The sequence below is a fragment of the Spermophilus citellus genome (assembly GCF_964194105.1).
Source record: "Spermophilus citellus genome assembly, chromosome: 2".
NCBI lineage: Eukaryota > Metazoa > Chordata > Mammalia > Rodentia > Sciuridae > Spermophilus > Spermophilus citellus.
Window position 1 is genome coordinate 74901479 of NC_138183.1, and position 25114 is coordinate 74926592.

Consider the following 25114-nt stretch of genomic DNA (forward strand, 5'->3'; position numbering starts at 1 on the left):
CACACAGCCTTTCTAAGCTTAAACCCTGAGTGTACTCACACCTACGGGTTCAGATTCTCAACCCTCTTCAACTGGTCACATGGGCTGCCAGACTCCAAGGAAAAGCAAGTTCCCTTTCATTTTATTTTTCTAACTTGAATCCCCAGGGTATCCTCTTCTCTGTGCCTGTTTCACTCACATTCTGCTGGGTACACCCTATGCCACACAGTAGGTGCTTGCTGGGTGGTCTGGCAACGCACTCTGTGATCTCCTTAGCTCCAGCATCAGCAAGCAGCAGCATGGCCTCCTCAATATGGCTCCAGCTTTAGCTCCCCAGCAGCCAGCTGAAAGACACAGAGCATTTTTCAAACACCAGTTTGTGGTGCAGCTTCTGGATGAGGTAGGTTCAAGATGCTTTTCTGATCTACAGGTTTTTCTGTACTAAATCTTCTTGCCGTTTCTCTCTGTGTGTTATCCCTCCCCTCTGTGGTAAGCCAAGGTTGCTGCCACTGCTGTCGCTGCTGCTGCAATTGGCTTGGCTCCAATGTCCTCTTTCTTCTTTGTTCAATACACCTGAATCTCTAAAATTTTCTGAATGTCCAATATTGAATTTTAGTGAAATCCCTCTTTCATCCACCTTGCTGAGAAGTGGTACTCTACTGTTTGCATCCCAAACATGGAGCAACTAGGGATGCAGCTTTCATCTGATGTACCATCTTGAACCCCCCTTATCTTTTATTTTGAGACAGGGTCTCAAAATAAATTACTAAGGTTGGCCTCAAACTTGTGATCCTCCATCCTCAGCCTCCTGAGTTGCTGGAATTACAAATGTACACCACAGTGCACAACTGTCACTCTGTTTTATTTCCTATTTTAAAGGTCTTATTTATTTGCTAATATGTTAATCATCAATTATGCCCCACACTCTATAATGTCTGCTTTCATTCCATGAGCAATGTAAGCCAAGAGGTCTGGGAGTCATTTTTCAAACCTCCTTTTCTTTGCTCTCTCCTACAACTTTTTTTTCCCCCAAATCATCTGCTAATCTTGACAGTTCTAATTCTAAATTTGTTGGGAACTCTCTTAATGTCCCCTGCTGTTGTTGTAGCTCCAGGCTACCTTGACACTCACTGGACTGCAGTGGCTTCCTGTTGGCTGCCCCACTTTCACTGTAGCCCTTCTCCAACCCCTTCTGAACACAGGGCCTGGAAAAAAAGAGCTGGTAAAAATACAGGTCATGTTGTTCAGGGCCTGACATATTTGGCTTTTTTATAATATTAGCTCAATGAATGAGCATAAAGAAGCAAATGAGCAGAGAGAATGAATTGATAGAAAGTCTTTTCCAGTCACATCTTACAGAGATGGCTGGTGACAATTAGTAGGTCACAGAGCTACTACATGTGAGATTTGGTGCTAAACCCAATTTTTCTGAGAATGGTCAAGGGTTTATCTATAGGAAGCATGCTGCCATAGCTCTTCATTCCTTCTCACTCCAAAAAATGAGCAGCATTTAATTTTTACTTTAATGTATAATCATTTAAATTGTGATTGGAAGATTGATACCCATTTGCTGCTGAAAATTGCTAAATGATTGAAGAACATAAAGAAATAAGGGTAATAAGGAAGAACTTTTCTTCACCATGCATGAAATTTCCATATTTTCCTTTACTGTTACATTTTTAACCCAAAATTGACATTTATTTTTATTTTTTAGGTACCAGAGATTGAACTGAGGGACACTTGACCACTGAGCTACATCCCCAGCCCTCTTTTATATTTTATTTAGAGACAGGGTCTTACTGAGTTGCTTACTACCTTGCTTTCACTGAGGTTGGCTTTGAAATCGTGATCCTCCTGCCTCAGCCTCCCAAGCTGCTGGGATTACAGGCGTGTGCCACCACGCCCAGCTTGGCATTTATTTTTTATAAACTGTTGAGAATTTTATTACTGGGAATTAACTTGGTGATTTTTAATGTAATTCATTCTGATATATATATATATATATATATATATATATATATACACACACACACACATATATATATAATATATTTATAATTTGTGTGATATGTATTTCTATAATGTATGAAAAAGATGTTTTGGAGGACAGTAACCTTAGATTTAAGAAAATTGACATTATAATTTTAAACCTTGTCTGCACCATTAACAAACATAGGCTTTTAGCTCTTCTAATCCCTTGAATTTTTATAACAACTTTTAAAAACTGCAAAATGTTCATAGACTTTTAAAAAAATCGAATTATTTCTTAGGTCTTTTGGAAAAGGAAAAAGAAACTGTATAGTGTTTTTATTAGGTTCAGATAGCAATGCATAACTATGTTTCTCTTTTAAAGTCATAATATATATATAATATTAAGCATTTTTCTATGGATTTTTTTATGCAGAAGGGTTTTTTTAATATATATATAAAGCCCTGAAGCAACTTATAAATTTCATCACTGGTCTTTACACATGTTGGCAGTCACACATGTGAAATATATGTTTGAAATTTGTTTAATTACTTTGACATTTGGTATTATAATAAGCATTCTTACCTAATACATAAAGGAATAAATTAAAGGGAATCCAATACCAGAGTTATCCTCTCATCATTAAGCAGAAAGGATGCATGTGTTTTAAAATTACATGCCATACCTGAGTTGTCTTCAAATGTCATTTAATTTACCATTTCGTACATTTTAAAATGGTCATAGTTTTTTTCATTCTCCCTGACTCTTAATTCGTTAGATACTAACCATCCACTCCAACAACCATAATCAATTCCAATTTACATCAAAATAATTTAAAATTGATCAAAGAACCAATTGCATAACCTAATTTTCAAAAGCATTATGCTGCCAATATATAGTAGTAACATAATACATTTCTAATATTGTCAATCTAAATTGATTTTTAAAAGTGTTTAACACATGCCTGACACAAAAAGTGCTTGCTAAATGTATGGTCACGTCTTTGAGACTATCATTTTCTTGGCAACTATTTCGATTCTATTAAAGATTAATAGAATTATAGTTAGGGTGACCATCTGTCATAGCTAGTTTGGAAGAATCCTGGTTAATGTCTATTGTCTTAATGCTCTTCAACTTAACATTTAGCACTCCAAAGTATCTCGATTTGGAGGATAAATCATATGGTCACCAATATATCACTGCAAGGTGTTAGGGAAATGCACCCCCCACCCCCAGTCTCCATAACCAAAGCCTAGCTTGCAGCAAGAACTGGCCTTGAACTCAATAGAAATTTGCCCTTCCTCGAAATCTCCTTAGACCAAAAATGTTAACCCCGCCCTTTGAAGAAGCAGCAGCGGCTGTTCCAACTAGAGACTGTCCCTGCTTTATAAAACCCCTTGCAAATTTCTACAGGAGTGGTACTCCGCTATTGTGGTGTCCAGTGGCAGTGGGCTCCAATAAAGCTTTTTGTTATATGTGGTGCGGTCTTTTTTCTCGGCAGTTAAACCTTACACAAGTTACAGCGGTAAGTCTACAGTATGGTAATCATCTATGGATTCCAGCTGAACTTTATGCAGGTCCCATGACAGGCTGAGTAGCTCTCCAAGTAAGGGAATGTGTACTTAAAACTGGTATAATTATTCCAATGCCTCTCTCCCCTTTCATGTTGAGATTCAGACAACACTTAAGGAACTGAAACTACAGATACTTACCTTTCTTTTCCTGTGGTAGACAGGGTGGACTAGAACTATAGTGGTCACAATTGTTTGTAGATTTGGCCTAAGCCGGTGACACTTGAGTGGCAGTCTTTTCCATACCGATTTCTTGTGATTTACTTTGAGGTTACAGGCACTATTTCTTTTTCTTCTTATTTTTATCTTCTTCCTCCTCTTCCCTCCTTCTCCTCCTCCCTCCTCCTTTCATCTTTCATCTCCTCCTCCCTCCTCCTTTCATCTTTCATCTCCTCCTCCTCCTGTTCCTCCTCCTCATCTTCCTCCTCCTCCTCCTCCCTACTTCTTCTCCTCCTCCCTCCCTCTCTCCTCCCTCCTCCTCCCTCTTCCTCCCTCCTCCTTCCTTCTTTCTTCTTCTTCTCCTCCTTCCTCTTCTTCCTCTCCCTCCTCCTCCTCCTCCTTTTCCTCCTCCTCTTCCTTCTTCTTTTTCCCTCCAGGGTCCATATAGTCCATCAATTCAATACAGTTACGAAATCTGATTGCCACCTTCCAATCGGGTCTATCTGTTGCTGCTGTGATTTCTCAATATATTCCAATTTCTAATTAAGTATTTTAACTTGAAATTGTGCTTTATTCTGTTACCTAAATCTTTATGGCAATGCCAAATAGATATCATGTGAAAATCAGTCTTCTTTACTATCCTACATTAGAGAAAGCTTAGTGGTGGCTTCAAAACTCCCAGATTTACTACTGGCTACATAATTTGTGGAATTCACTGTAAGTTGAAAATGTAGGGTGCTTTGTTAAAAGATTATTGAGTCTTTTAATATGATAACAGTGGAGCATTCAATCAAGCATGGAGTCCTTCTATGATTAAGACTCTCATGATTTCATAGAGCTTATACCTATGCAGTTGGCTCTGCTTGAATCTCTCATCTAATGGTTTCTTTCAATTTCTTTTCAAACAATTATGGACCATTATTTTGTGTGTTCATTTGCATAGATTAATTTACTCATGGCTGGGAATGGATGATGCTAGTAAAGGTGTTGACAGAGGTTTTAGGCAAAGGCTTAACTCAGACATCTCAAGGAACTGGGCAGGTATGATACCACAGACAGTAAAACCATCAGGTAGTGACTGACTACATGCCTGCAGAGGATAACAGCTGCCTAGTCAGCCATAGAGGATTTCTCCCACATATGAACATAGACAGTATGCTGTCAAATCTTCTTAAAGAAAATTTAGAAATTAAAAAATCGTGTAGAATTTTATTTCTCTATTGTCAATTAATTGAAGATATAAAAAGATTCAATGTTGGTTGAGAAAAATAGCTGCAGACCAAGGTTGACCCCAGAAGTGTTAGCCTTCTAAATTTTTGTTTCTGATAAAATTTATGAAGGTATTATTCGCATGCAATGAATTTACTCTTCAGGTGTAATTTCTATGAGTTTTTAAAAATACATCTGTGAAACAACCTCCACAGGCAAGGTGTTGTTTAATTTCATTATTTCCTCCTAATTTCCTGGTGTCTCTGTGGCAGTTCCTCTAGCTCTGGCAGTCACCAACATGCCATGTCATATAAATGGAATCACACTGCTTGGAGCCTGTGGAGACAGGCTTCCTTCAATTAACATAAAACAATGGAAACTTATCAACATTACATTTACATTAATGTGTGTACTAGGTTTGTTTCTAATTTCCACAGGCAGTTTTTTCCTTTGTCTCTCCTTTCTCCTTCCTTCCTTCCTTCCCTTCTTCCTTTTCTCTTTCCTTCTTACTTTTCCTCTCTCTCCTTTAGTTATCAAGTATACAAAAACGGATTAATTTTGGTATTTATTTCATAGCACTATCATTTTGGTTCATTTCATTATTTTGACTTATAATAATTTTATTGAGATAAAATTGATGTACAGTAAACTGCACATCTTAGAGTGAAATGGCTCATAATGTAGGTAGATGTTTAACTTTTTAAGAAATTACAAAACTGTTTTCCATAATGTGTACCATTTTGCATTTCTACTAGCTGTATATGAGAGTTCTAGTTCTTCCTCATCCTCTTCAACACTTGGTATAGCCAATATTTAAAAGTTTGGCCATTTTAATACTTGTTTTGCAATATGTCACTGAGATTTTGATTTTCTTTTCTCTATTTGCCATCATTTTCTTCATTGGTCAATGATTTGCTTAAATCCCTTGCATATTTTTAATGAGCTGTTTTCTTCTTAGTACCTCTTAAGAGTTGTATATATTCTGAATATAGGTTCTTTATCAGACATATGATTTGCAAATATTTTTCTCTCAGCCCATGATTGTCTTTTCATTATTTTAACAGGGGCTTTTGAGGAGTAGTTATTTTTAATTTTGAAGTTCATTTTATCATATATATACATACACACACACAATATAGATGTACATATATATGTCTTCTGTTCCCATAATCCATTTGTCTTAATGCAATAAGTACTATACTGTTAATAGGAGGCAGACAGATGTAAATGGTGGGAACAGAACATGAAGTTAAAGGAATAATTCTATAAAATTGACTCATTGTGCTGACTTCCACATGCTTTCTTTCCAAGAAGCAATTTACCTGCAACCCTGCCTGGCTTAAGTGGAGAGGATATTTCACAGTCCTCATCAAACTACCTGTTATCTGCAGGAAAAATTCAAGCCTGAAATAAGAGAAATCCAAGTTATCCTGAAGGGGGAGCCTTTTGGGACCCTTTTGTGAGAAACAGTCCAGTGATTCATCTTCAGAATATAGCATTTAGCCTTACTCTGAGATGTAAGAAAGGCAACCTGTAACCTATCTATCTAAAGTCTACAGTCCTGGATCAAGTCTCCTGAGGATGGCCCAAGTGTATCCAATCATAGTGATTTTAACAATAGCCCTACCCTTTGTCAATTTAAAAACTACCCAATCACATAGCTTGTAACTCAAAACTCCTCCTATCAGAGTAAGGGGAACTGCTGTGTTAGGGATAAACAGGAGTGGACTGCTAGGTGTGCTGGCTTGACCCAGTTTATTCAGTAGTGCAGCCATCGCCCTTCTGCAGAAGTAAATTTTGCCTTGGGAAACTACTTCTAAGTATCAAGTATTGAAAAAGTATCAAGGATACTTCTGCAAAATGAACAATTGCAGGGAAAACTGGCATGAAATTATCTGGGTCCCTCTATTAACACCCCGGTATTTCTAACACTCTTCACAGACCAGATCCCAGAACTCAGACCTAAGTAAGGTCTCATTCAAAGGCAGAGACCTCACTAAGAGACTAACTAATGAATAGAAATATCTATGGGCTCCATCAAGGTTTTTTTCAAATGTAAAAGACTGAGGCTCAGCTATGGAAACGCTCTAGCCAAAAGAGAAGTGGAAAAAAATAGAAGGTGAGAGTGAACCCGAATGGGAAATATAGGAGGGATTCAAGCTCAGGCTAATGGATACAACAAATATCCTTGATACTTTTTCAATGCCTGTTTAACATAGATTTTGATCAATGTTCATACCCCCAAACCATATAAGCCCTCTAACCTAGTACACCAAAATGGGTTTTCCTGTTATCAGGCCACCTCCATATTGGGGAGTTCTCTTGAAAAACCAGCCTCTACCTCAGAGTAAAGCCTGTCCAAGGAAGGGACATGACCTTTGTCCTTGGAAAGACCCACAGAGCACTCCTAGGCACATTCCCACCCTGCTGAGTTGTTTATCTACAAATAACTGGAGAGATCTGCTGCACCAGGTGTCCCTGACTCAGGCTAGATGAGGACCCATAGCAACCCCTAGCAGCCACCAATCAGCATGAGACAGGGAAATACCTGGGATACCAGATGACCCTCCCAGTAGTTTATGGTGGTTGATAATGTGTTAGGAAACCACGTAGTTCAGCATGAACACCCCTCTTGGCTTAAACCAATCAGTTCAAGTGAATCCCCTCTTGTACTAACCAATCACCCCTACCCAACTTGTTCCCGCCAGTGAATGTGCTAATCATGTTTTAGAGTTGTTATTTGATTTTCCCGCGGTGTGTGATGATTTGCTAAGAGATGCTATGATGTATGTGGGGATTCCTGCCTTCTCCAAAGAATGTTGAAAACTGCTGCAAACCCTGGGCTGGGGCCTTTCAGCGTCACCAGTTGCTGTGTGTGTGCGCGTGCGCGCTGAGGACCGAGCTAGCTCGCAATAAACACCTCTTTGCTGTTTACATCGATCTTGGTCTCTGGTGGTCTTTTGGGGGCCCCCGAATTCGAGCATAACACTCTGTCTTCTCACATAAATAAATTCTACTCTATTCACTCTTCCTTTCATTGTCTGTGGATTTATTCTTTAAATTTGTGAGAAAAGAACCCAGAAGGAAATTTGTGTTGCCTGCAACCTACACAAACCCCATAAGCCACAGAAGAGGGGAATTTAGTTTCATTCCAAAACTCTGGTTTCACTGACCTGATTACTAATAGCTTTCTAGTAATGTCTTGAGACTTGATAGTATAAGTCCTCCAATTATTTTCTACTTTTTCAACATTGAGATTTATAGTCAAAGTAATTTTATTTATTCGTGAATTTTGAAAATTAGCTTATCACAGCATTTAATACCATGACATTTAATATTTAATGTACCTATAAAGAGGCTTTATGTAAAGATATTTATTGGTACTGAAGAACCAAGATAATTTAAAAATTATAAAGAAAATGTGGCTCTATATCAATTTATTCACTTTTACTGTTATATAACATTATGCACTGTGATTATTTCAAAATTATTATATTTCATAATTTATATATTTGTGAGTATTCTGTAATGTATATGTTGGTGAGGATGCTTTAGTGTTTTTGTCATTGTTTTCTTATTAGGAACAGTGCTGCTAATATGAATAGTATTTGCCTCTTTGGAACATGTGCAGGAGTTTCTTGTATGCAGTCTTGGTAGCAAATTTGCTGAGTCATGGTTTGGTACAATTTTCTAGTTAATTTATACTTCCATCAGCATATATAAGAGATTTTATTCATCCTCATTCTCCAGTATTTGGAATTGTCACACTTATCAATTTAGCCAGTTTAAATAGGGGGAAATTGATATCCATGCCTGTAGCCATCTTGGTTTCTAATTCCTTAGATGAGATTTAGATAGGTGTTTAGGATAAAGAAGGAGATATAATGAGTCTCAAATGAAATGAGTATAAGCCATTGAGATGCAGTAAGACTTCAGAAACTGTTTAACTCTTGAGCAACGTGCTATTGGTTCATGCCTTTGTAAAATGAGGGAAATGAACAAGTGCAGGGAAAACTGGCATGAAATTATCTGGATTCCCCTGGCTCCATCTCCCATCCAGCCCCAACTACTTCCCCTCTATAAATATTGGACCTCCAATACTAATCCTATAAGGTGCTCAGTGAGTTGAAAATAGCTCCTTCTACTTTTCCTTGGACCATCTTTTAATGAATAGAATTTTCTTATTTTAAAGTAGTCAATTTTATGTTCAGAATTTTTTTTTCTGTTAATGCTTTCTGTCTTTAATTTTTAGTATTATTTTTGTAATTTTGTGGCTGCAAGCCTTGCAGAACCTCTTTCTTTTAAAATTTGTTCATATGTTTGTTATGGGTTTTGCCAGAATAGTATTTAGAGTTATTTCATATTTATGCTTAAGTAAATATGTCAAGTTGTACATAATTTTCACTCTAGATTATAGATTTCATAATGTGAAAAAAATTGAAATTTCATTTGTTATTAATTCTCAAATTATAAAACTACTCTGGGTATCTTTAAACTTAAGTATTTGTATCAGCAGTCTTCTACCTTGCTATTTTAGCTAAGATCTAGTGCCTAGAAAAGGGAAAACCTTGGTGAACATCAGTTTTGTTTTAAGCTTGTTTTAAGCTATAATTTGGAGTTTGCTATACTGCTCTGGTTAAAAATCTACACACTGCTCTGAATATTCCATAAGGATCATATATGTGCGCAAGTCGATTTGTGAAGCCAAAAGCTGCTGGTGTAAATGTGCCACGAGGATCCATTTCAAAACACTGCTTTCTCTTGCCAAGGTCAGGACAGCCATGCCTGCTCTCATGAAGTAACCAGAGAATGCCAGCGTTCTCTCTCAAAAAAGGCAGCCTCGTTTGCAACATCATATTTCAGTGGGTTTTAGGGTGTTTTTTTTGGTTCTTTCTTTTCAATGATGGAAATATTTTTTTTTTTATCATTCTAAAACCAAGATAAACTTTTCCTATGAGAAGTTTGGAAAGAGAAAAAAAAAATGTATTTACCTAGAAAAATAGACATTTCCTCTTATAGCAGGTTTTATTTTTCACAGAAGTTGAGAAATGGGGTGCAGTGTCTTCAGGTTTCCCCACATTGGAGATTTATTGCTAAGTTGGATGCTTCTATACTTTGCTGCTTAAAGTGAACTCCGGGCGTAGGAGTGGTTTTCTTACTTACTCATTTAATTTACCAAGTATACTTAGTTGTGGTTGGTATTTCTCATCTTATGGTGAACTTACAGTGCCCCCAAGAATGGAGGGATTTAAAAAGGAGAGGCAAGAACATGCAGAGTGGGATGGAGCCAGATTTGGGCTGAATGAGACTGAGGTGATCTATGTAGTTTTGTTTCAACCCTTAGCCCCAAATGCGACCCTTTTGACCTGAGTACTCCATCCTTAAATGGTAAACTAAACATTCATGAAAATTTAATGGTGAGGAAATTAGTACCTTCTTACGTTTCAGACTGTGAAATGGCACCAGGGGAGACTTTCAGTGGCAGGCAGAAGTGTGTGGATCAAACCTGAAACCTTTGTTCCTTCAACCTGTTATACTTAGCTGAGCCAGCCGGCAGGCCACCCACCCAGACGTCCTGACTGAACACCTCCAGGATGCCACCCAAAAAAGGTATGTCAAAATAGATACCTGTTTGTGGAATAGTATTCCTTCCTAAGAGGTATAAGTTTGTTTATAAAGTTTGTTTCCTGATTTTTGTGAGACTTTTTTTTTTTTTTTTGTAGATAGATTCCTTTGTTTCTTGAGAAATTGCAAAGGGTTTAGTATTCTTCAATTTCTTTTCTTTATGGAGGTATGATTTTACCAACTGGTAATAGCTCAAAGTTCCCTTTTGTGCAAGAAGACAGTGGGGAAAGCAAAATCCACTGAGATTCCAGCACGGCAACTCGAACTTCAGCTTCTGTTCAGAACTGTGACCTATCATCAGAGTGGTGCATGGGACAGCCTCTTGAAGGGGACTTGTTCTGTTTCAGTTTGTGCATTCAGTTTATGCATTAACTCAGAAAAGGTTCTGAGTTAATTAAAGTTGAGGAAGGGAGGAAACAGATTAAGACAGGGAAAGCCCAGAAAAGATACCTGAAATCACACCTCTGGGGATATTAGTGGGGAGAGATGAGAACTGTCATACCATATGGTTTTGGTTGCTGTGACTCACCACGGAGTGCATTTTCAGGACCATGTGGTGATGTGTGGCATGGTCAGCAGTCATTCTGTGATGTTTATGTGGCTTACCTGTGGCTTACCTTTGGATTCGTTTTTAGCAATGTTTCAGTCCTCAAAGATAAACTGGTAGAATTTTCAAATAGGAAAAACCTGGACATACATATTTGCTTTCAGAATATCTCATGTAATCCAGGTAGTCTTGCCATTAGTCATTCCTTTAGCTGACTCATTTAATCTTAGGCTGGAAAGTGGAGACAGAGACCTCATTTAGAGATAATCTATTAAAGCCATCTAGCCTCAGGGCAGTATCTTCGGCATCTAAGAAGTATCCTGTTTAGTATGCTCAGCTATTTTGTTAACCTCCAACATCAGGGGATCCTGGGAGCATTTGTATTGAAGGGGGGCTTTGCTTTTAGAAATCAAAAATAGAAAATACACACTTCTCAAGAGGGTCTATTCACTTGCCCCAAGAAACTACTGAAATAGTCCAGAGTTGCATATTAGATTTCAGCAGTTTGGAATTGGTTTTCCATTAATAAGGACATGATTTACATCTTGGGTAACATTTTTTTTTTTTTTAAAGAGAGAGAGGGGGGAGAGGGAGAGGGAGAGAGAGAGAATTTTTTAATATTTATTTTTTAGTTTTTGGCCGACACAACATCTTTATTTGTATGTGCCAGGCGAGCACACTACCGCTTGAGCCACATCCCCAGCCCGGGTAACAGGTTTATTATGTTCCCCAATTAAGGGTCCTCAAGCCCCCAATCTTCTCAGGCTAGGTCTTGGTATTTGCAGTGAGTTTATTTTTCTCTTCTTCCTCTTCCTCCTCCTCCTTCTTCTTTTTTAGAGCTCCTACAATTCTTACTGAAACATAAAATACAGCTTTGAAGGGCTGTCTTAAAGGCCAATCATCTCATTAAACAAGTAATGTTAGAACTGATTATTATTATTATTATTATTATTATTATTATTATTATTATTATTATTTTATACCAGCAATTGAACCCAGGGGCACTCACCAACTCCTGAGCTCCATCCCCAGCCTCCTTTATGTTTTGAGACAGGGCTAAGTTGCTTAGGGTCTCTCTAAGTTGCTGAGGCTGACTTTAAACTTTCGATCTTTCTTCCCCAGCCTCTTGAGCCGCTGGAATTACAGGTGTGTGTCACTGCACCTGGCTAGAATTAATTATTATTAATGATTATTAATGCTGTCTACTATTTATCATTAATCATATTGCTTTTTCAGTTATAGGTCTCAACACTTAGTAGCTTTATTTTGATTATGAATGTAATATTTATAGTTGCAAAAATAAATGAATTTTAGAAAAAAATATATTAAACGATGAAACAAAAACCACAGAATCTCACCATCAAAAGAATGGTATTTAGGTATCCTCCAGATGTTTTCGGTTTGATTTAATAAGAGACATAATGTAAATATAAATCAAAACATCACATTGTACCCCTTAATATCTAGTATTTATAATTATTATTTTCAGTTAGAAATAAGATAAAATGAACAAAAATGGATAAAAATCGATCTGTAAATGAATGTGGTTTTTAAATTTCTTCTGTTTAGATTACATGACAGTAGAGTGCATCTTGACATATTGTACATATATGGAGTATAACTTAGAATCCTATTGTGGTTATACATGATGTGGAATTTCACTGGTGGTATATCCATATATGAACATAGGAAAATAATGTTCAATTCATTCTATTGTCTTCCTGTTCCCATTCCCCCTATCTTCTCTTTATTCCCCTTTGTCTAATCCACTAAGCTTTTACTTTTCCCTTCTCCCTTCCTTATTGTGTGTTAGCATCTGCATATCAGAGAGAATATTTGGCCTTTGGTTTTTTGAGATTGCCATTCTTTTTTATGGCTAAGTAATATTCCATTGTGTATTGTACCACATTTTCTTTATCCATTCATCTGTTGAAAGGTGCCTAGGTTGGTTCCAGAGTGTAGCCATTGTAAATTGCCCTGCTATAAACATTGATATGACTACATCAGTATAGTATGTTGATTTTAAGTCCTCTGATTATATGCTAATGAGTGGGATAAATGGGTCATATGGTAGTTCCATTCCAAGTTTTCTGAGGAATCTCCATACTGCTTTCCATAGTGGTTGCACCAATTTGCAGTCCCATCAGCAAGGTATCAGTATACCTTTTGCCCCACATCCTTGCCAACATTTATTAGTTGTATTCTTGATCATTGCCATTCTGACTGGAGTGAGATGAAATTTGCATTTCTCTAATTGCTATAGAGATGTTGAACATTTTTTCATATATTTGTTGACCAGTCATATTTCTTCTGTGAAGTGTCTGTTCAGTTCCTTTGCCGATTTATTGATTGGGTTATTTGGATTTTCTTTTATGGTATTACAGGTTTTTTTGTTCTTTATATATCCTGGAGATTAATGCTATATCTGAGGTGTGCAGGTGGCAAAGATTTCTCTCCCTTTCTGTAGGCTCTCTCTTTCATATTCTTGATTATTTTCTTTGCTGTGAAGAAGCTTTTTAGTTTGATCCCATCCCATTTATTGATTATTGATTTTACTTCTTGCCTTTTGAGGGACTTGTTAAGGAAGTCAGTTCCTAAGCTAACATGGTGGAGATTTGAGCCTATTTTTCTTTTATTAGGCGTGGGGTCTCAAGTCTAATACCTAAGTCCTTGATCCACTTTGAGTTGAGTTTTGGGCAGGGTGAGAGATAAAGTTTTAATTTCATTTTGCTGCATATAGTTTTCCAGTTTTCACAGCACCATTTGTTGAAGAGGTTATCTTTTCTCCAATGTATGTTCATGGCTCCTTTGTCTAGTATGAGACAACTGTATTTATGTGGGCTTGTCTCTGTGTCTTCTATTCTGTGCCATTGGTCATCTGCTGATTCTATCACCTGTGTCATCTGGATGCTTTCATTGATTGATTTGATTGCTCTCCTGGTTGGAAGGCATTGTTTTTTTTATTTTATTTGTTTTTCTATTTCTTTGCTTACCTGATAATTTTTATTCAATGTTGAAATGTTGAACTTTGTTCTGAGATTTTCTGTATTTCTTAAAATGTTGTTGTGTTTTATTTTTTTCTTGGAATGAGTGGGATACTTTTGAGATTTGCTTTGAAGCATAATTAGGGTGCGTTCATAGCAGGGCTATTTTGGTCTGGGCAATAACCCTCTGAGGACTCTAAACAATGTCTATGAACTAGGAAATCTCTGTGTTCTGACTAGTGGATATTCTAAACTATTTCCCCATTTGTTTTTCCTTTTTGGTATCAGAGATTGAACCCAGGGGCACTTAACCACTGGACCACTTCTCCAGCCTTTTATTTTATTTTATTTTGAGGCAGGGTCTCACTAGTTGCTTAGGGCCTCACTAAATTGGTTAGGCTGGTTTTGAACTTGGGATCTTTCTGCCTCAGCCTCCAAGCCACTGGGATTATAGGATTTGTGCTACTGTGCCATGCTATTCCCACATCTTATGAGCTCTAGAAGTGATTTTTCCCAGTCCTCTCTGATGGGTCTTTTCCTGGTCTTGGTGGTTACTACACATATATGCCAAGAGCAGTGCTCAGCCAAAGTTTGAAAGGATTTAGTCACCTCCAGATCTTTCTGTGTGCAGCTTCTTTCTGATATTTTACCCTGCAAATTCTAATTGTGTTGGACTACCTGAAATTAGAACTGTCGCCTCAACTCGATGATACCATGAGCCTCTGTTGAGATTCTCCTCTGTGTGCTGTAGCCCAGAAACTCTCCTCAATCTGTCTGGGCTGATCTCAGTCCCATTTGTATTTTGAGAGATCATTGTTTGGGGCTGCTTATTGAGTAGTATCTAAGAGAGATGTTTCATTGGGTTTCTAGTTGCTTAATATAAGAAGGTAACCCTTCCTAGTTACACCATTGTGGCTGGAAGCAAAATTCTGGTACTGTTTTTATAATTCTTTTACTTAATTATTTGAGGATTCCCTCTAGTTATGACTTTTGGGTGATATAAAGAGGTAAACATGCTTTTATATTTTAAATCATATTTTTCTAGTTTAAGATAATTATTACAATCTTGATTTTTGTCAAGAGTATAGTTTTTCAGTATCCGAGTTCAATTTGTCAATATCCATAAATATTAGGTATACCCGTATCATCTGTTATCATGGGAAAAGAAGGATGAAATTCCACTCTTATCTAATATCCTTGTAGGTCTTAGACTTAGGGTCCTAAAGTCTATACCTGTTTATTAATTGAGACAACATTAACATGATCTAAACCCAAATTGATATAGGTAGTAAAATATGTCCCTTTGAAGAAGTTTGATCTCTTATTTTTCTCCTGTTAATGCATTCTTCTGTTTAACAGTTGTTTCAATTTGAAAATTTATCTTTAATGTTAACCTAAATATTTCATTTTAGCATGTAAGAATTCTTCCTCCTCTTCTGATTGTGGTATGGTATACACAAGGGTCATACCTATAAGTATTCTCTTATCTCCTTGTGTTTGAACAAACTGTATACCTTTAATTTTAACTCACTTAAAACAATGACCAATATATCTATTGGTTGTTAAATATAACAAAACGTACAATAGATTCTTCTTGAGTTCAAGAAGCTCTTAATCTATTTGATAGATCAGACAAATACACATAAAAAGTTTTAAAAATACAAGATTGCAGGGTGCGGTGGCGCACGCCTGTAATCCTAGCGGCTTGGGAAACAGAGTCAGGAGGATGGCAAGTTCAAAGCCAACCTCAGCAAAAAGTGAGGGGTTAAGCAACTCACAGAGACCCTGAATCTAAATAAAATAAATAAGATAGGGCTGGGGATGCACTTTTTCTCATTTCCAAATCTTTTAATCTTTTTCTCTGACTCTAATGAACATTTTTCAGGTTATCTCTATCAACCCTTTGCTGTAGCAGAAACATTCAGAAATCGTATCAGTTTTGATTATGCTGGGTGATGACTTCCCAATCCTGACTGCTGGAGTTCTGTACATGCATCCCAGACCTGTGCCTGGTTTTCTTGCAATGTAGGTAGTAGAACAAATGTTGAGATCATGCAGTACCAGGTTTGAATCCTTTTTTCACTTCTTTTAAGCTTTATACCTTGAGTCATTGTATTAGTAAAGGGCAATTCAGTTGAAAACAATATATTCCAGCTAAACTAGCTTAAGCTACAGGTAGTAGAAAATGACTCATGACACTCAAAGGCAAAAATGAAGTTTAGCCTCAGGATCAGGTAGAACCAGAAAACACTGTAGCAAACCCAGGGAATTTTCTTTGCCTCTACCTTCTGTTAATCTGCTTCATTCTTTCTGGCTCTATATAGGAGATGTGATGGGTAAGGATGAGGCTAAATGTGCCTTAAACTTTTATTTCTCAGCTAGGTGGATAAATATGTCAGGGTTCCATTCACAGAAAATGGGGCAAAACACAGGAAATTAGAAAAATAAAATGATAGTTGTTCAGAATCACTAAATATTTCAATGCTTTTAGTCTATCTTGCCTGTAGAATAGAGATAATGCCTATTTTTACTGTGTAAGACCTGATATACAGAAAATAATTCTTAGGTTCTGTCCTTAACTCTTCTTCCTTCCTTCCATTTTTTTTTAAATTAACTTTTCATTTTCTTTCCTAGATGATTTTCTGCTAAATCTGGTATTAATGTGTTACCTGTAAATAGGAATACATTTTCATGAAGTAGAATTATTGAAAACAGCTTAGAGTTCTAGCATATTTAAGGCAAGGATTCACATATTCTTCCTGAGCCAAGAACATGCAGTGGAAAGAAGCAGGATTGAGTAACTTTGCTGATTGTTTTCTGAAAAAAGTTGCTTGCTAGGGCAAGGTTTGTGCAGCTATGGAGGCAGCCTGCGGGGGGCGAACTTTGAGGTGGCATGGCACCCGGGGAGTGTGAAAAGGCCCTCAAGAGGATGCATTAACTAAGTCAAGTGACAATAGTGTGAAGGTTCCTTCAGGGCTAAATGGAATGGTTTTGAAGAACTCACAAGTTTTCCCAGGCAACAGTCACAACAAGCTCAAGGGGGCCACCCAGGGGGAGTGAGGATGCTTAACTTTTTGCCCTTCTGCTCTTAGTAATCTCATTCTGCTAGTCTAGGTCATGTAGGAACTAGAAGCTACATGGTGAGTGGGGAAAGAGGAGTCAGAAGAAATGGTCAGGAGGAGTCTTACATTACCTTCCCCACTTAGGTCTCCAAGCCTCAGTTCTTGAGGAGGAAGGGCGGGCTCTGAGATTGCCGTTTTAATGCAGACTGGACTGATATCCTACTACCTGCAAGTGAATCTGAATTATCAAAATAAAGTGGTTCTGATAACTGAAAATTATCAGAAAGCTACAGAATCTATATGAGGTGTTATCTAGGGTTAGAAAAGTGATTACAGGTGTGTTCATTCACCCTTTAAACAAATGACCTCCACTTAATAAAGTGAACTATACTTATAGTTAGTAGGTTACAAAGCAGGTTTTGATGAAATACCCATTTTTTTCTCTTCAAGAAAATAATTAGAAGCTTTAAGTAAGATAGTTAAGATACTTCCTATGGGTTGTTCATACATTGGTATCTGCAGTCTATTCTGCTTAAGTTCTGATGTAAGTGAGGATTTCTATTTGTAATTTCTGATCCTTAATTGCTGGTGGCTGAGAGTATATAGTCATTGCTTTCTGACCTTGAGAATAACTGCATAGTGCTATCAGTCATTTTCTACTCCTGAAAAGTAATGATCTTTCTCATTCCTCATGTCTGTCCTTTTTCCTTGAAAGGAAGGGTGGTCCATGCACCGTAGATTGAGAATCCTTCATACTCCCTTGATATTACTGTTCTCTTCTGCTTAAAGTCTGAACTGAATATGTACCCTCATTATGCAAAGCCATGGCACTTCCTGAGTAATAAAGTACTAAAAAGTCTTCTTAGCAATAGTGCTTTTTTTTTTTTTAATTTCATGATCAATATCATGTGCAAGTCCAGGCTTTACATACAGTGATTTTGTGAAACACAATTTTCTACCTCAGATATTTTTCCTTTTCCTTGAGCTTACTGAATTATATTTAGGTCAGTTCTCCAATTTTAAACATCTGCTTTTTGAGATGCAATACGGTAAAAAACCATTTCTACCCCCAATTCTGTCAACTTTTGAAAAAATAATCTTTATTTTAGACTCAGAGAAAAAGTTTTCTTGTTTTTCTAGTTCTGTTCCAACTCCCCATATAGACAGTTTTTCAGAGAATTTCAGAATTTTTCTTATTCAACAGACACATTGTTGAACCACAATGCAAAGAAAAGACCACCAACTCCAATTTTAAGTCAAATTAAAGCAAGCTTATATTGTGTACATAAGAGAGAGTCGGTTAGTACCTGCCTCACCCCAAATGCAGGGCCAGAGGACAATACCCCAGCTCTCTAGGAAAAAGGTTTTATAGCACAAAAAGTTACAAAGGGGGGTGTCTTGGGAACTTACAGCTAGCTAACAGGGTTCTGGCAAGCATAATACAAAGGCAGATAGCAAATTAATGACTACATGGCTTAACATTTCAAGGTAGGGAGTAAATTGAGATTCCAACATCAGAATTTATGAGGGGCTGCTAAGGTCCTAGGGAGGGTTGTTATCTGGTCAAGGAGAGCTAGGCATGGGTGAGTTTAGAGCACCGGCAGGAATTCCAAACAAGATTACCCCTCACAGTATGGGCAGGCCAAATAGAAATCTTAGTAAAAAAAAAAAAAAATGAACTTTTCATAACTCTGTGACAAGATGACTCCCAATCTTAGGATAAAATTAGGTTGGGTTCATCAACATAAATGATAATATTAACCTCCCACTGAATTCTTAGAAAAATAGATTTCTACTTTTTTAATACTTTGGTGGAAATATGAACAAATGAGATTCTTTTTGCAAAAACATCTTTGGACCCTGTTGGAGATGTTTGAAAGTCTTAGTCAAAATTATCAAGTAGCTAAGAAGTGTGTCCTCCTGTGTCTTCCCTGTATTGTGGTAATAATACCATTGTGATCCAGGATCCAGTGCTCTGGAATTCTCTGTCCTCTGCTTTTCATTTTAGCTTATTTCATCCAAGTGTCTGGATGAAAAAATGTCAACACATTAACTTTACACTGGAGGGTAAATCATTACTTAAGATGTGTTTTTGAGTTTTCAGCCATGCCTTATATTTTTCTTAGACCTTGGCTAATTCCAAGAGTATTATTCCTTTGTGTCTCTTCCATCATCATTAAGGTGAGATGGTTTCCTGTTGCTAAGCATCCATCTTAGTCTTAAAGTAAGACTAAGTGCCTGTGGCAGACATGATGACACACCAGTTTGAGAAGTCTAAACATCACTGGTGTGTCATTGTGCTGCCATTTGAACTTGGTCTTACTTTTTAAGTTTAATTATCTAATTTGCTTGATGTACTCTCCATTCCCTATTAGTCTAATACATTTTCCAAGCTATAAATTTGATTTGATTGAAATGATACCTTAGCCCTCCTCGGTCTTAACTGCAAGGCCCATCTTTCAAGCCTCAGTTGGTTACCACCTCCTCTTAATGCTTTCCTGAATTTCTTCAGTCCAGCATGACTTCTTCCTCTTCCTACTTTCTGGGGTCTTAAGTACTCTTCATTTACATATCATTCTTTTCCAAGTGCTTTGGTGTAGAGATGTTATTTACATTCCTTACGTGAATATTGACCATTTTTTCCCTCAAATACTGAAACACTTGATCAGATTATGTTTTTTCCACTCTGTGAGATTCTTCATTTGAATTATTTTACACATTCATGAAATTAAATCATTATTCTGTTAGATTGTGACCCTGACAAAGCCCAAAGTTGAGGGAAGCTTGCTGTGTTCAGTTTTCTAGTTGCTAATCTCACTGATGGTTTGAATCTGCTGGCCAGTGGACTATTGCTCTAGAGAAAATCTACATACAGGGGACACATGTTCATGATGCAAATGTGGCTTGCAGAGCACCCCTCCCCCAGCCCATCAGAGACAACATAGGTAAATAGTCTTGGGTGTTTCAGCCAGAGTTGATGGAACATTTGGGTTTTGTCAGGAAAAGAAATTTTAAAAATCCCTAACAAAATAAAATCCACACAGGAATGCTTGTGCTCTCCAGAACTTGAATCTCTTTCCTGGAATATTTAGTAAGAATTGGCATTGTTTCCTTTTTGGCTTCCATTTTCCATGTTGCTTTTCCTGATTGCAAGCTCTGTTTTGATTCCTCTTGTTTTCCTTCATGGGTACCAGGACCATGGATTTGGCTACTTGCTCTGCCCCGAAAGCCATTTTGTTTCTTTAGGAAGCCTTTGAGTGTGTGCCAGATTTCATCTTTGATTCTTTGATGTTTAATACCCTCAAATGTTTTGGTTTTGTTTAAAATGATATGAAAGCAAAGGTGCTCACTTTATAAGCTGTGTAAGGAGAAATGTGTTGCCATTTTTAAGGAAAGAACAGTAAAAAATTCTGCAACAATATACCTTAACCATCAAGACTCCTCCAGAAATGACAGGATGAATTACTGGACTGCTAATTACACTGGAGAATCTGGGACAGCAGGGATAGAGTTAACCTTTTAAACCACATATTCCTGTTTGCCAAAAGAACAGTTAGATTTGGTAAACATTTATTGAGTGGAAGATGAACGGTATGAATAATGAGTGGCGGTGGCGTGAACCTGAATTTTGTAAGCTGCCTCCTGAGACTTGTTCAAAGGGTCGTAAGTAGAGGCATTTCTTTTTTAGGTTCCTAGTCCTGCTTATGGGGGTTTTAGAAAAGGAGGTTGACCTCTGGTGCTATTTCATCATTAAGTTATGTGGATTAAAAGGCAGAATTCAAGGAAGAAAGTCTATTTTAAGATACAATACTTATTAGGTAGGCTGCTGTAGAAAGTGGTGCGAAGATATTTCACACACAGAATGTCACATCCAGGGTGCTTTAGCACTGCATTCAGATGGCCTGGGTGGCATGGTGGGGAAGCACCTGTACCTGAAATAAACCTTGACAAGTCTGGCAACTGGTGACTCAGCCTCTGGTCAGGAGGCCTGAACATGATGTCTGGCACCATGAAGCCATCTTAGCTCCCAGATTTGTGGGTCAATCTCACAGGGCTGTAATTAATATGTTTCATTTACAAAAATCTGCTTAGCTTTTTATTTCCCACTAAATTTCTTCTGGTCTATATCTATATGTAAATGAAGGCACTAGATGCTATCAGCTGCTACTGCTAAGAAGGCTTTTGCTGAATCTAGGAGCAGGAATGGCCTGCAAAAAAATTTAAAAATTCGATAATTATAGGACCAAGGTATCCTAAGTAAATGTTTGAAACAAAAATAAGTGAACAGATAAATAATAAATAACCAAACTATTATAGTTTGATTTCAATGCCATTTTCTCAATAACTGATAGACCAATCAAAGAAAAAGAATCAGTAGGCATACTGAATAACTCCACAAAACTTTTAACAACTTTGAGCTAATTGACATTTATATAACACTTCACTTAAGAAAAGCAGGATACCCATTTTCTTCAAGTGCATACAGAAAATTTGAAAAGAAAAACTATCCTAGGCCAAAAATAAATATTAAAAGATTCAAATAATAAAAAATATATTTTGGGGTTGGGGTTGTAGCTCAGTGGTAGAGCGCTTGCCTCACATATGTGAGGCACTGGGTTTGATCCTCAGCACCACATAAAAAATAAATAAAATAAAGATATTGTGTTCATCTATAGCTAAAAAAATATTAAATATATATATATATTTTTGACTGAAGAAATTAAATTGGAAATCAATAATCAATATGAAAATTACTGGAAAAATCCCCAAATATTTGGAAAGTAAATATCATATACTTGTAAATGACCCACATGTCAAATAAGAATTCAAGAGAGACATCTGAATGTGCTTTGAACTGAATTAAAATAAACAAGCACAAAAATACTTTACATTTTTAAAGATATAGTGAAAGCAGTATTTAAAAGAAAACCTAAGCTGGGCGCAATGGCACACACCTGTAATCCTAGCAACTCAGAGACTGAGGCTGGAGGATTGAGAGTTCAAAACCAGCCTCAGCAATGGTGAAGCACTATGCAACTCAGTGAGACCCTGTCTCTAAATAAAATATGAAAAAGGGCTGGGGATGTGGCCCAGTGGGCGAGTGCCCCTGAGTTCCATCCCTGGTATCAAAAAAAAAAAAAAAAAAAAAAGAAAGAAAGAAAAAGAAAACCTGTAGTATTCTATACCTATATCAGAAAAGTCTGTGATCTCAGTAACAAAGACCAGAGGTGAAATAATGACACAGAAAACAGAAACACAAAGAGAAAATTAAGGTCGAAAAAACTTGCTAAGATCAGTAAAAGAAAACCATTGGCCAGATTTTGGAATTTATCAAAAGGTAAAAATTTTAATTGTTAATTTAATTTTAATGAAATATTTATTCACCTAATCACAGAAAACAAGAATGAAAGAGGTGAGATCAAAAACTCTACAGATAAGAAAACAATAAGATTTTTCTTTTTTGTACTGGGGATTGAACTCAGGGGCACTCGACCACTGAGCCACATCCCAACCCTATTTTGTATTTCATTTAGAGACAGAGCCTCACTGAGTTGCTTAGCACCTGGATTTTGCTTAGGCTGGCTTGGAAATCAGGATTCTCCTGCCTCAGGCTTCCGAGCCACTGGGATTACAGGTGTGTGCCACCACACCCAGCACAATAAGGTAATATTGTGAAAAACTCTTGCCAATAAATTTAGCAACTTAGATAAACAGAACAAATTACTGGTAAGACATAACTTAACAAAACTCACTCAATAAGAAATTGACAACCCTAATAGCCTTGTATCTATTTTTAAAATTGAATTTATGGTTAAAAACTCTCCCATAAAAAATATTTCAAGGTCTGATTGATGCCTTAGAGAATTCTACCAAGCACTTAAGGAAGAAGTAATTCTAATTGTGCATAAACATTTCTAGTAAATCGAGGAGGAAGTACTTCCCAACTTTCTCTGTGACCAGCATTAATACAATTTGTGGATAGAAAGATACAGAATTATTAAGATATCAGTTCTCCCCAAGCTGATCTGTATATTCAGCACAATTCTGATTAAAATCCTAGGTAGCTTTTTAAAATGTCTGCATAAGTTGACAAATGGATCCTAAGATTCATATGAAAATGCAAAGGATTTACAAGAGGCAAATAGTCTTTGAAAAAAAAGAACCAAGTTAGAAGGCATATACTTGCCCTCAAGGTTAATTATAAAAGTACAGTAATCAAGATGATGTAAGATTGACATAATGATAGACAAAGAAATATAATTTCTAGGTCATGAGAATTATGTACCCTAAAAGAAGGTGGCAGGTGCTTATTAACTTTCCCCTGTCCATCAGGATGTGCCAAAGCAGTGGTTCCCAGAGAACCAGTACCAGCATCAGCATCCCCTGGTAGTTTTTAGAAAAGTCAACTATTGGGTCCTCCCTAGACCTACTGAGGCTAGACTTTCCTGGGAGGCCCAGGAGTCTGTGTTTTCATAAGCTTCCAAGGAGAGCTGTGTACATTAGATTTTAAGAAGCATTGCCTGGCTTCTCCCTACTGGGAATCCTCCAGGATTTAGGAGACAAGAAAGAGGTTTGGAGACATTTGCAAGGTTCAGCATCACAGAATGAAGAGGAAAACTCAGGGCCTTTGTCCATGAAACCCATTAAAATATACTCTCAGTGCTGCCAGGCTGAACTGATGAATAAAAAATAAGCTAATCTCATATCCATCAAGCTATTGATGATTTTGCTTCAGGGCAAGCAAACAGCTTTACCAAGCACAGACAATTGACACAATTTGTTCTTTGGAACTAACTTACTGTTAAGAGATACTTGAGATAATAAAAAAGTTGTGAAAAGATAGCCAGGATTCTGAATTTTTTTACTCTTTCAAAAATTCTCTCTCCTTGTGTCTCTGTCTTCTCCCCTACATGCATGCAACTATACACAAATACATTCACACTGAGATTCCATGACTCAGGAGACAGGATGGAATTTTGATGTTTGAGTGGTAAGATGCGTTTGAAAAGCCAGAGGTGAAGTTCTATGAGCCATGAATTAGTTTCTTGTGAACACCTGAATGCACTTAGGAATCTGAGTAGTTTCTGAGGCTACCATGAGAATTCTAGTCCTATCATCAATCATCTGAGAAATATTATGTATTGAATTAGGAAACTGGACTTATTGTATGTTTTAGTCAGCTTTTTCACTGCTGTGACTAAAGGACCCAACCAGAACAATTGTAGAAGAGGGAAAGTTTATTTAAGGGTTCACGGTTTCAGAGGTCTCAGTCCATAGGAGGCTGGCTCCTTTCCTTAGGGCTCTAGTTGAGGCAGAACATCTTGGCAGAAGAAAGCAGCTCTCATGATGATAAGGAAGCCCAGAGAGAGACCTCATTGGCCAGATACCAAACATATACCTCAAAGGCATGCCCCCCCAGTACCCACCTCCTCCAATCACACCCTACCACTTCAGTTACCACTCCATTAATCCTTATCAGGGGATTAAATCATGGATTGGGTTAAGACTCTCACAATCCAATCACTTCTTCTCCAAACCTTCTGGCATTGTCTCACAGGTGAGCTTTTGGGGAACACCTCACATCTAAACCATAACAGTGTACTGTGGTCTTACTTGGTGGAATTGTGATATGACTTGTCCAAATAACCAAAGTGATTCTCTCTATATTGTTCGCAGCCCAGTTGTCCTAGGACAGTGAGGCAGGTTGCTGAGAAGCCAAGAAAGACACCTGGATATGGCATATGAGATTGAAGGGTTTTTGAAAATGCTTATGGAAAAGCTAGAAAAGCTAGACAGACGTACCTCTGCCTCACATAGTGCCTCTGGTGCCATGCTGGAAAGTCCAGTGGTGATGGGCTGAACAGGTGAATCTCTTCTCCTTGAAGTGCCTCTGGTCTCACAGGAAAGCAATTCCACCTATCCCTCACATGGTTTTTCCTGGAGTGGCCACCTGGATGAGCATGTCACTCTCCATGGTCCTCTGATCTGCACTGGCTACTGCCGAGAGA

At 37.4% G+C, this 25114-nt stretch overlaps 1 protein-coding gene across 1 annotated transcript in view; it reads left to right on the forward strand.

The window, feature by feature from the left end:
* Window positions 1–292: 292 nt before the first annotated feature.
* TMC1 (transmembrane channel like 1) overlaps window positions 293–25114 on the forward strand; it is a gene marked incomplete at both ends in the record, with an annotated part of 192686 nt that continues 167864 nt past the window's right edge. The window contains 2 exons of the mRNA XM_081280207.1: window positions 293–379; window positions 1088–1201. Coding sequence (XP_081136333.1) covers window positions 293–379; window positions 1088–1201 — 201 coding nt within the window. The remainder of the gene's footprint in view (window positions 380–1087; window positions 1202–25114) is intronic.